General features: G+C 39.1%; 1 protein-coding gene across 5 annotated transcripts in view; it reads right to left on the reverse strand.

Moving 5' to 3' along the window:
• The window catches only part of TENT4A (terminal nucleotidyltransferase 4A), a 62,346-nt gene that overhangs the window by 18,475 nt on the left and 29,644 nt on the right, over positions 1-14,227 (reverse strand). For all 5 annotated transcript variants that reach the window (XM_075052180.1, XM_075052182.1, XM_075052179.1 and 2 more), the window contains exons 9-10: positions 7,395-7,495; positions 6,962-7,134 (exon numbers count right to left, since the gene is read on the reverse strand). In XM_075052180.1, the coding sequence (XP_074908281.1) occupies positions 6,962-7,134; positions 7,395-7,495 (274 nt within the window). The remainder of the gene's footprint in view (positions 1-6,961; positions 7,135-7,394; positions 7,496-14,227) is intronic.

The raw sequence follows: 14,227 nt of genomic DNA on the forward strand, positions 1-14,227 counted from the left end.
ATAACTTTAACTATGGTGTAAATACAGTAGAATTGAAAGGAACAAAATTTCTCCTTCTATGGGAGGTCACAGGGTAGAGAATTTACATCAATGCAGTTGTACCATTTCCATTTGCCAGCCTATAAACAATACAAACAGTCTTGAGTAAGACACAATCGATTGATTTTTCTGCCTTTAGGTCAACTGCATTACAAAAGGAAAATATCTCAGTCATTGTGCTTACAGGAGGGGAAAGTGAAAGAAGAGATACAGAATACACAAGCAAAATGAAAAATATGCATCCTCCAAAAGCATTAGTGTTAATTTTACAGAAAGACAACTAAAAATGTAATCTAATTAGTATCTACCAAGATTAAATACAAGCACAGTACCCCTTTAACCTCACCCCATATGCTGCCAGGCCTGACTGTGGGCTTATTCCATGTTTTATCGATACTCACTATATTTCAGATAAGCCATCTTAAATAAAAAAAAAGTCCCAGAAGTGCGTCATTTCAAATTTCCTTTCTTAGCCCTAATACTTTCATTTCACAGGCTTTCAATTGGTCTGTATTAAGAGTACAGTAATATTTCATGTTTTTCAAGTTAAGCACTCAATTATAGGACTCATTATGTAAGCTGAACATATACCATACTAGAATATAAATACTGAATTTAGGTTTTCTTCCATCCTAAAATGGCTTAGGTACCTCTGTTTTATTTCAGGGGAGGGAATATTAAGATATGGCAAGAACAGGACTAGCCTTTGGCATCAGAAAGTAGTCTGAGCTTGACTTTTACAAAACTGTGTGCTTCTCTCCTTGCTTCACTGACATCATAGCAGTAAAATCCAATTTTACTTGCTGATGTACACATTCCTTCTGTACCCTTTGCTGCTTAGAATACTTGTTATTAAATAAAATTACTTTATAATTTTGTGCTCGAAACTGTGCCTCCTGCAGCTTTGCAGAAATTTATACTTACTTCAAGTGGATACAGATAAAAGACTGCTCAAGCAACTGAGACAGAAGAACTGAAGGAGAGCATAAGACAGTATACAACAGCACATGGTCAGAGATACGGGTTAGAAACACAAAAAGAAATGTGGGGACTACATGGTGAAAAATAGGCAAAACCTGTACTAGAAAAATTTGTTCCCCTCTGGTCCACAGAAACTGTCAGTAACCTGCACAACAATAATAGGAGAAAAGAGTAGAGTTTTAAAGGATTTGGGGCTTAAACTCTTAAATGATCCAAATCAAATGTCAATCAAATGCTTTTCCCTGGTAACACCAGGTTGTCTGTGTCTGCGTGCTCAGAGTTGCCCCTGCTTTATTTGGAGACAAGCTGGCTGCAAGTCACTTAAGCTTTAAAGAAAGATGTAAGAGGCCTACTTAAAGTTCTTGCCTCTTATTTGTTCAGGAAGGGGAAAAGAGTAAGATAGAATCTGCATTCTTCTACAAAAGGATGATCAGCTATCCATACACATATTTGAATTATTACTTTGGTTAGGACATGAGAATATTCAGGCATGTAGAAAGAAGGGAGAAAATCTTGCTCTCAGACTGAGAATTTTGTTAGGCCACCCCCTTCTGCCCCCTCTCCACACACACAATTTCAACTGGAACTCTACAAATTAATCATAACCATTAAGACAGATTTAACAAGACTACAGGAAGTGCTGTTACAGTAACTATTATGTAGTGTCTGTCCCTCTGCTGCAGATAAACACATGCCTTACACCTGCAAATTTAATTACTTTAAAAAAAGCAACATTTATCAGGACAAGGTATGTCATATACTCTATCACCTCTATCTGTGAATAGGGAAGTACAACAGTTCCTTCTAATAAGCTGAAATTTCACAGTCTTTGACTAACAGGAAAGAAGGAGAGATGGTGGTAACTTCATTAAGCATGTTGAGTTCAAGTACTAATCCACAATTACTGCAGAGCAAGCAACAGTTCCAAAGTCAGTGTGGATCCTGTATGCATTCAGCAGAATGATAGGAATAATGAGTATTAGTCTTATCAGTCATATTTGTATACTACTTTCACAATGTAAGCATCCAATCAAAGTACTGAATATGTAATACTTGAAGACAGTGAAAAGACGTGTTCCACGAAACACTTAAGACACTGCTCGGCATATCCCCTAGCTGATGGGGGCAGAATGGCAGGCAGATCAAGCACTGACATTCTGATGAAAGGTTGTTATAAAGCCTCAACAGCAATAGCGACAGCTGAAATTACAAGAACAGTCTGAAAAAGCATAGTATAAATGCCAAGAAGTAAAATAGAGGCAAGGATTGTGTTCTCCCCCAAACTAGACTACACAGGTATCTTGTTCGCTGAAACTTCAACTACCTGGACGTGACTGCATGGTCTTGAGAACTGAGAACTCTTCACAAAATAATCTTGTCATAGAAGCCCAAAGAACATTATCACCAGAAACACTAAGATAAGGTGTATGAAATTTCTTAGATCCAAACTTCTAACAGACAACTTTGAGATTCTGTGCTGGACTGGATATGAGATTATATATCCAGAAAAGAGCTTTAAAACTTTCCTATGAGCCATTACATCTGTTACTGATATGGAGGTATCACTGTCACGTAAAATGCTATGCTTTATTTGGCATAACAGCCTCATAACTGTGGAGCATACTTAGCACCAGGAATTATACCAGACGAAAATGAGACTGCAAAACCATACCTAGGACTATTTTTTACTTGGCAGAGACTGTTGATCAGGCAGCAGATATTCTTCAGCATTACTTTAGGACTTCCTGAGCTAATAAAAAGCAGCTTTCCACAATGTTTAAGCAACAAGAAATCCAGGTCACCAGTTACAGAGTGCAGGTTCAAAACAAAAAAGCACCCAGGAGGTGGGGGCGGGGGGGGGATAAAAAGGCATTTTCAAGAGGAATTTGGTCACTGCTTAAGTTCAGACTGACATCTGCAACTAGCCAGAACAAGCACAGAGCTGGGGGCAAACATAGCTCATTTCATCTAGTTTCAGATTCTCATAACAATCACTTAACTCAGTATGAAGGTTAAAGTGAGATTTCCTAATGCCAAAGGCTTATTTTCTATTGTGGAACAGCATGACTCTTCCTCCCATAGTGTAAAAACTCACACGCTTTGCACTGTCATTGATGGCAAAGATATTTATAAAGCATCTTCCATTATTCACTTCAACATTTGTTGGATCATTTTGGAATGTGTGGCATTTTGCAACTTACCTGTTGGCATGAGTAAGTGAAGAATACATACTGCCTTTTTGTCAGGGCAGCATATGGCATTTTAAATACCTGCACAGCAGAATACTTCACTGAGAAAAGACTTACTACATAGATCAGTTTGATAATTAACAGATTCCAGAAAGATGTATGTGCAGTCAAATACGTTCTGATGATCAGATTCCTTGCGTCCATAAGTTTATTTCTATGTGTTCCTCAGTTTGCTCCTGATCACTAATATTTATATGCTTCACAGAGATGAGGTAACAAGGCAGGAACTTTAGTACTTGGTATTTTGCAAGGAACTACACAGAAGTGCCAGTGGAAGAGTCAGAGCTCTGTATTGACATGTACAGTAAGACAAACCCATAAACTGAACAGCTATCTCAATAATAACAATAGTGATACCAGAAGACAGATTTCTCTTCTACACAGTCTTTGATCTGAAATTTACTGGTCCTTACGAAAACTTTCTTTTGTGACTAAGATTTCACAGCTTGCTAGCACACTTATGAAAGACAGCACAACTAGAATTTCATCAGCCAAATAGTGCTAGCATAAGGCATTTTGCAAATAGCTTTGCTGCCTTGGAAAACCCATAAAAGGGTACTTCTTGTACAAACTATGATTTAGTCTCATTAGATCCAGTTCTTACTTTTGGGCTGCGCAGACAGTGGCCCAGAAGTATGTTCCCCCACAAGCTAGTCCTGGACATGCAGAGATGAAAGCAATCATCCTCCTGAATTTGAGGCGGTATACTGAGGAAAAGCATATACATCTAAAACATACGGGGAGAGACAAGGCTGTCCTTAAAGGAGGCAGTTCTCTTGTTCCTCAGTGGTACACAAGTTCTCATCTTCAGAAGGTTACCATCAGTATGGTCCCCGAAGGAAGGAAAGCAGTAGCAGGGATGGGAAGAACTCAGGGTAGTAACTTTAAGCTCTTGTATCCCTACACTTCCTTTTTTCTGAGTATGTACAAGAGTCAAGAGGCTGACTTCTAAGTGTTATCTCTGGTTTATGCCAATCCGGTCTCCAGAAAAAAAACTGCTGCTTTTTTTATTGTTCTATTCTGACACCTGTTCTCTGGCTGCTGGAACAAATCTATAACCATTGCTATCTCTGAAGCGCCCGTAAGTCCAAGATGCCAGGAGTCTTGTCTATTCAGCTGCTAAGCCATATTTACAGAAGAAGGCAAAATCTGTAATGCTGCTAGAACTTCAAGGAAGCAAATCTTTAAACACCATACAGCATGCTGTATTACAACCAACTAAACTAACTACTGTTACAAGCAACTATTAAACTATAGGGTTTAATAAAAATTCTAGGATCCCTAAGAGCAATACTGCACTGCTTTGATAATGCTTGCACACTTAATATATACTGCCAATACTGCTTCCAGGACACACTGACGAATATACGCAAGGCCTCAAGAGTTATGGCTGGTGTACAGTGATGTGATGACTTCAGAATATAGCTAACTCCGTGCTAGAGTGGATGGCTGGAATACTTTAACTTCAGTAGAAGCCCATTTCCTCTTCCTCAACATATGTAAGTTGACTTCAGTTATATTGGTAGGCAGATCTCTGAAAGGTCAAGGTGCAGCTGATCACTATTACCAGTGAAACTTTAGCAGTAAATTGAAAAGCAAATACACTATCAAGTCCCTCTAGTTTGACAGCTAGGATCTTGTAGTTGATACACAGCAAAAGATATTCTGCTGTCATGCAAAATGCATCTCCAGAAACAGTGTCTTGACACAGAGCTTGTGCTTAAGGTTAACAGTGACATCGTAGGGATAAATATTTTGCTATTAAAATAAAACCTTACTTATTTGGGAAGAGATCAGCAAACTGTCAATCTAGAATCTCCCCGTCTCCTGCATTTTCTTTATAATCTATACCTTGCTTTCATGTCTTCAGTATCAGAGAAGTTCAGAAGATTTAACTTTAAACAAATACAGAATCATTCCTGAACAATCCTTCCACAAGATCAGAGCTAACACTACATATAACTCTACAGTGATGAGATGTGCCATATTCATATTCCCTTGTTCTGAAGCTGGTACCCAAGTTCACTGCATCATACCCATTTACAGTGCACCAGCAGTTTTTGCACAAATACCAGTTGTCACACATGCTAGATGTTCCTCTGCTGGAAACTAAGCATCTTATTATGCCAGATCATGCCACAGATAGCCTCTTCGACTCAACCAGGACTGCTCAACCAGAACTTGCTCATCCTCACATATCCAAGTGTGATTAGGATGAACTCATCAGTTATTTGTCAGAAACGTGCCATTCCATTTCAAATTAAGATAACATGCTGGCAGTCTACTAAGGACATAATACCAATAAATGACCAGGGCTTAAACTAGGGTCTGTCACAAGCACATGGGCATAAGGCTTTATTTTGTTAAAAAGGGTAGCATTTCCATTTACTTTGTGGATGCCCAAGCTGATTGCAGGTCTTTCTTTTTGAGAGCTTCCTTTTAACTTTTCATTAATTTCTCTGGCATCAGGCAATGAAATTTCATCTTCAACGCCAGGCAAAAAGGGACTAAGGGGAGGTCGTAACTACTCACCACCCATTACGTTGGGAGTGCACAATATCAAGCAAATACTTGGATTTTCTCATAAAACTTACTACACCAAAATCTTTGACATACTCAAACCAGGAGCATGGCTAGTAGTATCACTGGCAAGCATCATGCTGTTCTTTTTCCATTAGCCAGATGGTGCAACTAAAGCATTTACCATATTTACTGAAAGTGGATTGAAAAGACATTTCAACACAGGAAATTCAGTAACGTAAAGGAATTACAGAAAGCAACCAGAACATATAAAGAAAGCGCTTGTATTCAATAAAAAATTAATGGGGGACAATTCCCAACTTTTAATTCCATATTTGACTAGTTTTTGAAAGCAGTCAAGAAACAGGTACTTGGACCTCTCTTGGCATCATCCAGTTATTCACTATTGTAGTTAACTGATTATTACATCTTGTTCCAGTCAATACCTCTACCTAGCACAGAATGCTTCAGTAGATTTATAATGAGCACCTCTTGCCATGCAATGCAGTTTTGTGCTTTATAATTTGCGTTGCCCAATTTCACGTCGATTTAACTCAATACCAAAACAAAAACACCTTATAGAATCTTAAGAGTCTGGGAACATACCTAAAGAGACTACAGTCTCCTCTTCCAGGAAATTACAATAAAGCCCAGCAATTACTTTCAAACTGTACTTCCAAACAAGGAAGCTGACAGCAAGGACTTTAACATATGAGGGCCCCATTACCATTAAAACATGAACTGACTGCTTGGCTGAAAATAGTAAGGAAAATTATTCACCTTCACAGCACAATATGACATTCTATGTTCAATTTGGTCAGGGCCGGGGAGGACCAGAATTTGACAATGGGAGATTTTGCTTGACAGGAAGATCTATGAAGATATGTTTTATTCTTCTACTTAATTAGCTACTGTTAACTTGGGGTTTTATATTTTATTACATCTAACTACTACCACAAAGAGTACCGAAGATTTAGGATGGAATTAAGACCCATTTAATTTAATGAAAAAATATTTGATTTCAGTAATTTTTCTGAGCAGGGGAAGCTATTAATTTGCTGTAGCAGCTTAGGGATAGTATCACATTAACCGCTGTTGAATCAGTTGAGGCTTTGAAGAGTATGACAAACTCTGCCTCTTATTAGTTTAACCCATGAAAAGAAAAAGCTTACAATGTCACTGCCGGAGAGTGATGATACAGAAGAGGCAGATGAGCCAGAGGATAACTGTTGTGTACTAGCCAATGACAAAGCCAAGCGTTGGTTGTAAGATGGTTCAGAGTCTCTGTTCTGTTGCTGTTCTCCATTGCACGGAGCTATCTGGTCTCTCATTTTCAACCTATTATCTGTTAACAGAAAACATAAGTATCATTTAAGAGCACAGAATACAAACACATGGGCCTTGAAGCCTAAGAAGAGCTGCAGTTTAACAAGCTAATTGAAAAACAGGCTCAGAGAAAACTAGTCTTGGGTTAGAAAGTTACAAATTCCTTTTATTTTTTCCTACATTTCTGAAAGTGATTAATTTCAAGGCATGAGTATTTTGAATTACATCAAATTCAAGAAAAAAATTTAAGTTGGTTTCAAAGATTCCTGCTATACCTACCAAGTTCAGGTGATAAATTAATTTTGCTCCCCCACTTCTTTTTAATCCAGGCCCTGTAGTCAATCACTTCTTGGGTCACTTTGATGATTCTACCTAATGTGCTAAAAAAATTTTTCAGTTAAGTATTAAACAAAGACTGTTACGTATTTGCAAGCATTTCAACCAGCAATCAAATTATGCTAAAAGTCAGTTTAAGATATCCCTAACCAAAGAATCCTTTTGAACTTTCATTTCCTTAGCATACCATTTAATCCACTGAAGCATCACAATTTTTAAATTAGTGTATTACTTATCTTCTACCATACTAACATGCGAGCACTGACACATAGGTAAGATTTTTACTCTGTGTTTCTAAATGGAGTGCTTCTTAATTATCAAGAACGTACATGCAGATACCAGTGTGCTTGATAAAAGCAATTTCCAGGTTCTTGCATTTCTCCATACAGAAAATATTTTTCCACAGAATCTGGATTTCAACAGTTATGGGATGCACTGAAGACATTAATATCCCAGCCCCCAGGCTGACTTTCACACTGAAGACAGAGACCTTCACTAGTCCTTGCTTACAGATTTACAAGACAACTTAAAAAGTGTAAGATCCCACAATTATAAAGGAAGTACCATGGATCATGAGGTATTGGAAACAAGAAACAGACTGGCTCCAAAACCAGAATAAGTTAGAATTTTAGAAAATTCATAACAGTAAGTAATTCAGAGAAAAAGTCTACCTGGTCCTGGTGAACAGTGACCAGTTACCAATAAGTACAAAGTAATATTTTCCAACATACCTTCCCAACACCCAGCTACTTGAATTGTACTACTTCTTGAGCAGGAGTTGTGTCCTTGTTTAAGAGCTAAACTTTCAAGCTTTCCTTTCATCAGGGACTAGTGGCTGAAACACTAACTATAAACTCCATGCTCAAGATACATGAAGGACTGACTATTGTACAAATACGGTCTGTGAAAAGTTATCATCTTGGAGAAAGCAAATTATTTTAGTTTTGAAAATCTTCAATGGTCACAATAAAGCTTATTTTGTATTTCATATCATAAAGGTACATTGTACCTGTACTGGAATTTTCTTTTGGTTTAGGTGTATAATGGGAAGGGAGAACATACATGAAGGTATTTAGACTACCTTTATTAGGTCATCTCATAGTAACACTTTAAAAAGGAGCAATAATTCTCCTACTAGCTTACAGATTACTATTTCATGCAAGACCAAATACCACATGTTCCATGTTTGGTCTTCCAACTTCAAAGACATGTCAGTGTGTTAGTACTGAAAAAGGCAGTCCAGCATTTTAAGCAAACATTGAACCAAATAATATCATCTAAGTTATAAGTCCAATAGCTGCAGAAGGGCCTCACAGACAGAATGAACATCATCCACCATTCTGTTTATGTAATGTGGACAAAATGATACATGTTGGAAAATAAAATCTTGAATTTTACATGCAGAATTAAAAGTGCAATTGTCACCACTCAGCAACTAAAGATCTGGGTTATAATAGGTAATTCTTTGGAAACCACAGTTCAATAGTTAAGTAGAGCACATTAAGAAAGGAACAAATAAAACAGAGAATAGTATTTTGTCAATGTACACTCCCATCACGTAACAGCATCTTAAATACTCAATGCAGTTTTGGTTTCTCAGTCTCAAAAAGGAGGTTAAGCCAGAGGAGACAGAATGAAGACAGGGATGAGCAATACTGCAGAGAATCAGCTGTGGCCCTGAAGTTGCAGTTTCCAAGACAGCAATGCCAGTATAGGACTCATACACATGCTGGGTCTCTTCAGCACTAGGACAGAGAAGGAGATCTTGCAGCTAAGAAGTTTCATCTGAGAATGCCTTCAGAAAGATTTGAGCTTTTACTCCAGGACAACACAAACTTCACAACTACTACTAGCTATGGTCTTAGAACCAGAAAATGAACACAGAGTAACAGAAGCTCTTATGGAGAAGGAATTTGTCAAGTCTGAAGCTTCTTGGAAGACTTTTCCAGAAGCAAATCAATCAGTAGTCACGCCTTCAAAGACCAGAAGGAAAATGATTTATAGAGGATGTTATTTTTATCAGCCTGGGTGACTGATATACCAAAAATGCCTGCTATCAAATAGGTGTAAAGGAAGAAACTACTGCTACACCAACAGTTATGGCAGAGTTGCACATACAGAACCTGGGAATCTCTTCTCTCACTAGATCCTTTCACCAAGAATAGAGATCAAAGCCCCACACTCTCATTTTTGGTGGGGGGGGGGGCGGGGGGGGGAGAAGAAATCCACTAAGTTATCAGGTCAGGAGTTCAAAGGCAGATCCATGCTACATTGCTTGTACACCAAAATTAAAAACATTCATTATGAGACATCAGAAACTGAAAGGTGATTAAGGCTATACTGCCATATATTTAAACATAGCAGCAAAGAAAGAAGAAGCATGATCAAACTAGATACTGCTCACAAAGAACACCATTTCGTATGTATATGACTCAAGCACATCCACGGGGTCAGAGAACAATTTAAAATAAACATTTAAAAATTGTGCTTATATCTGTTTTCAACACTGAAAATGCTTAGGAATAAAATACTATTAATGTGCCCTGCCTTTAGTATGAGGAAGCCCCACGCTTAGGGGTTTCTTTTTGGCTGAGGCCAGAATTTCTACAGATACAAGACGCTCCCACAGTTCTTCAATGATGCTTGTTTGGAAGACATGGAAAAAGCCACAGTTAACTGGTTAATAAAATTAGACAGCTCTCCTATGAAAGATGACCCTTTAAGGTTTTTCCCTTAATATCACCATATAGTAAAACCAGGAACAAGCTAATTACATACCTGATTTATTTTATGATAGGAGCTTAGAAGTTCCTCTTTTTACACGCTGCAAGCCCTCAGTTCACCAGGACACTTTCTAGCTGTCATTATAGCACAACTACAGTGCAAATAAGTCTTAAGATCACTCTTAAAAGGCTCAGATTGCTGACGTAAGATTCAGTAAAATCAAATATCTAAAGCTCCAGCCAAGCTCCACATGAACGAGTGAGTACCAGAGCAGGAAAAAACATCAAGTCTGTGAAAGAACAGCCAAAATAACTGTTTGGTAGGCCTTAACTGAACTTATGAAATATCGCCCTGGTATTAAAAGGGCAATATAATCTAAAAGCAGACTAAGGAACACCTGACCTGAGAAGGATCTGCTTGAGCATGAGGATAAAAAAAAAATAAAAACCTTTACCCAGACAAATACTCTGTGTAGGAAAAGCTGATACTACTGACACTTCTTAAGAGACAGCATGCATTCTAGTGACAGACACCCACCATTTAAGATGTGAAGCAAAGGAAGGACTGTTTCAGACAGCACGTTTCTGCTGTGTCAGCACATCTAGCAGGCAAATTTAACATTCCCTTTGACAGCTCCTAGAGCTCCCAGGACTATCTTGGCCAACGAGGGGCAACCCAAACCTAACATACAGACCTGTCAGCAGTTAGATCAGTTGAACTGTACACTAGGAAGAGACCAAACAGCTTTCAAGCACAGAGGTGGAAAGATCACTGTATATATTGAAGATTATCACCTGTAAATGACAACTGCAGACATACAGCAGCAAAACCCTGCCAAGGCCTCCTCAAACTCTGAACTCTGGCCTGTTGGCATGACAGTCCCTTCCCCTCATCCACCTGCACATGTCTGGCACCCATAAGGAGGAACCTGTTGCCAATCTGCAATTTTAGGAACTGAAGGTTTCAAAAGTCTTAGTTATACTGGAAGGGCACATCACAGCAGAACCAGTCTTCCACTGCCCATTTCATATGACCTCGTCTGCCTCCCAAATGTGGCTACGCTGCTGTTTAGAGATGCAGACTGAGCACACATTCATATGTGAACCATGCAACAGGTCAATATGCAAGCCAACATCCTGACCTAGGGACATAAATATTAACCTAAGGATGCATCTCTGCCACATCCAGATCAGCATAACTTATGGCTGTCAAATTACCACTCTCTCCAACTTCCCCCAAACATGAACTCCTGCTGCTTCTCTTGCTTCTGATCTGCCCATCATGCAGCCACAAGCTGGATCAAATTCTTGATATGACAGGAGTGTTGATGTATTTGCTTTCAGTCAGACCAGAGAGTTCATCTGACTCACCTTCTGACTGCAGGATCACTAGATCTTATCCAAGGCAAGAGTCAGGAATATACAGAGAAGGAAGAAAAAGGGAAGCTGACAGGAGATAGCTGACAGATAGTTAGGCTAGACAAGGTATAATGTGAAATTGCACCTTAATAAAGGAACCACAGACAGGGCAGTAACAAATAGTCTACTATTTCAATGAACATGAATCAATGAGCAAGAGCTTGTTGCCAAACATCTGCTAAGGTTTCCTGTGGTTTATCAAGAAACAGAATAAAACTGGGAAAATGGTCACTAGCTTGAAACTTTATATGCAAAGAAGAGCAACAAAACTGGTGAAAGGTCTCCTGAACAAGTCTTATGAGGAACAACTGAGGGAACTGGGGTTGTTTAACCTGGAGAAAAAGAGGCTGAGGGGAGACATTATCGCTCTCCACAACTACTTGAAAGGAGGTTGTAGTGAGGTGGGGGTCAGTCTCTTCTCCCAGGTAAGAAGCAATAGGACAAGAGGAAGTGTCATCAAGTTGCACCAAGGGAGGTTTAGGTTGGATATTAGGAAAAATTTCTTCACCAAAAGGGTTATCAGGCACTGGAACAGGCTGACCAGGGATGTGGTTGAGTCACCATCCCTGGAGGAATCTAAAAAACATACAGACATGATGCTTAGGGACATGGTTTAGCGGTGGACTTGGCAGTGTTAGGTTAATGGTTGGACTCGATCTTAAAGGTCTTTTCCCTTCCTTTCCATGATTCTATGAAAATATCACTCCCTACAGACTTCTTTAGTTAGCTTACTTAAGATGACACACTCTTCTCTAGTGACAGGCTATGGCCAAAGCTGTTCAAAGCACATACTGACACTGACCCTTAAGCAGGAGCTATCCTGTCCATAACTATATTTTACAGCTTGACTTATGTCCCCAAGGGCCCAAATATTAAGAAAAGAATCATTATTTTCAATCATCTTGGCTGAAGTCACAACACCAAACTTTACCTTGCATACAAGTCGTGCAGATTCAAAATAGGATCAGTCTCCTCCTTTTTCTACTAGGAAAACCCCTCCTTCCAAGATAACGGGGATCTGTTTGCTCTAACAAAATATACTGAACTGTCTACTAACCTTTCCTGAGCTGTTCTTGAAAGAGGATGGGTAAGAGAGACTGGGGACAAAACAGTGTTAGGGTAATGTCTGTAGCTGTAAGAATTACCTTCAGGACTCAGCTGACTACTGTCTCCACTCAGAAGATAGCCTTCAACCCTCACTACACTCCAGATGTTATATCTGGAAGCTTGAATGAAGATGCTGGTAAGAGTTATTTGAGTCTACCCCTTATTATTCTGTGGGACTTGTTACTACAGAACATGGACAAGAAAAAGGCCTATGCTGAAGGTCCAAAATCTGACTCTTTTTTCACACTGGGAATATCAGAAGCAGCAGCTGGCTAGAAAGCCTTAGATTAACTTAGGCTTGTGCTCCTTTGAGTTGGACTGACCCTGAAAAAGAGCAGTAATAACAGTCGCCCAGAAAGATCTGAAATCTGAGATTGTCATCTACAAAATAGGACTCTGTACACAGAAATTTTCCCTGGAAAGAGCTGATATGAATTCAAACACACTAGGTAGTTCAAGAACAAACTGTTCCACTTAGGGGAAAGCTAGCCTCAATTATGAAAAAAAAAAATTAATAAACTCAAGTCAGCCTGGGGAGTTCAGCCTCCTGCAAGTTCCTACCCTTTCAAGTGCTCTTCATTTAGTCTCTGTTGATCCTTCTAGTAGAATGTCATACAGCTAGTCATTGCTCTTAAGGGGAGCCCATTATTTACAGTTTAACCCACTACCAATAAGCCTAAAAGAAGGAAAAAGATTGATCAGGACAAAGGGCTCCTGAATGGCTAAGGCTAAGTCAGGCCACCAGAAAAGTCTGCGTACAGTCTGGACCATTCTGCCTAACGGGTAGAAGAAGGATCTGAAATACACCTAGATTGCCCAGGCACATCAAGTTTAACTAAAAAACTGAGACTGAATATGGACTGCTGTTGAGGGTCTGCAACAAACTTGCTACCAAATAGCTCATCATCCACCTACAGGTCCTTTGGCATTGACAAGACTGGTGCTAGGGGAATTACTTGCATACAGGACTTTGTTGAACGCTGTTTCTTTTGCCACACCACTCCCTTTGACAGAATGGCAAGCCACTGGCATGTCTGAGTCTCAGAACTCATCATCACTGGCACAGATAGCCCAGAACTAGCAGAAAGACAGGTCAGATGTATGATACCTGAACACTGCTGCGGGGACTTCTCCCCAGGTTTGAAGTTGTGACAAAATTCAAACATTTTCCCAAATACAATAAGAAGTGTACATGTGAAGTGCACATACTGATGACATCTGAGGCTGTGTCCTGGTTTTAGCATTAAATGCATTGACAAATATACTTTTTGCCGTCTGTAATAAATACAGGTGCCTCATAAGAGAATGACTATATCCATTGGAGGACCACAGAGAAGTTAATGAAGGCCAGTACCCAAGACACAAGCAAGATTTCAGGAATCCCTAAGTTGTTTTATCTATACTTATGTAAGAATGAAGTTTCATTCAGCAACAAGAATTGTCAGCCAATACACATTTAACAGATACACCTTTAATCCATCGTAAAACAGCAGTCTCAAATGTCAGTGTGTAACACTATGTACCACT

Source organism: Buteo buteo, chromosome 20, assembly GCF_964188355.1.
Source record: "Buteo buteo chromosome 20, bButBut1.hap1.1, whole genome shotgun sequence".
Classification (NCBI taxonomy): Eukaryota; Metazoa; Chordata; class Aves; order Accipitriformes; family Accipitridae; genus Buteo; species Buteo buteo.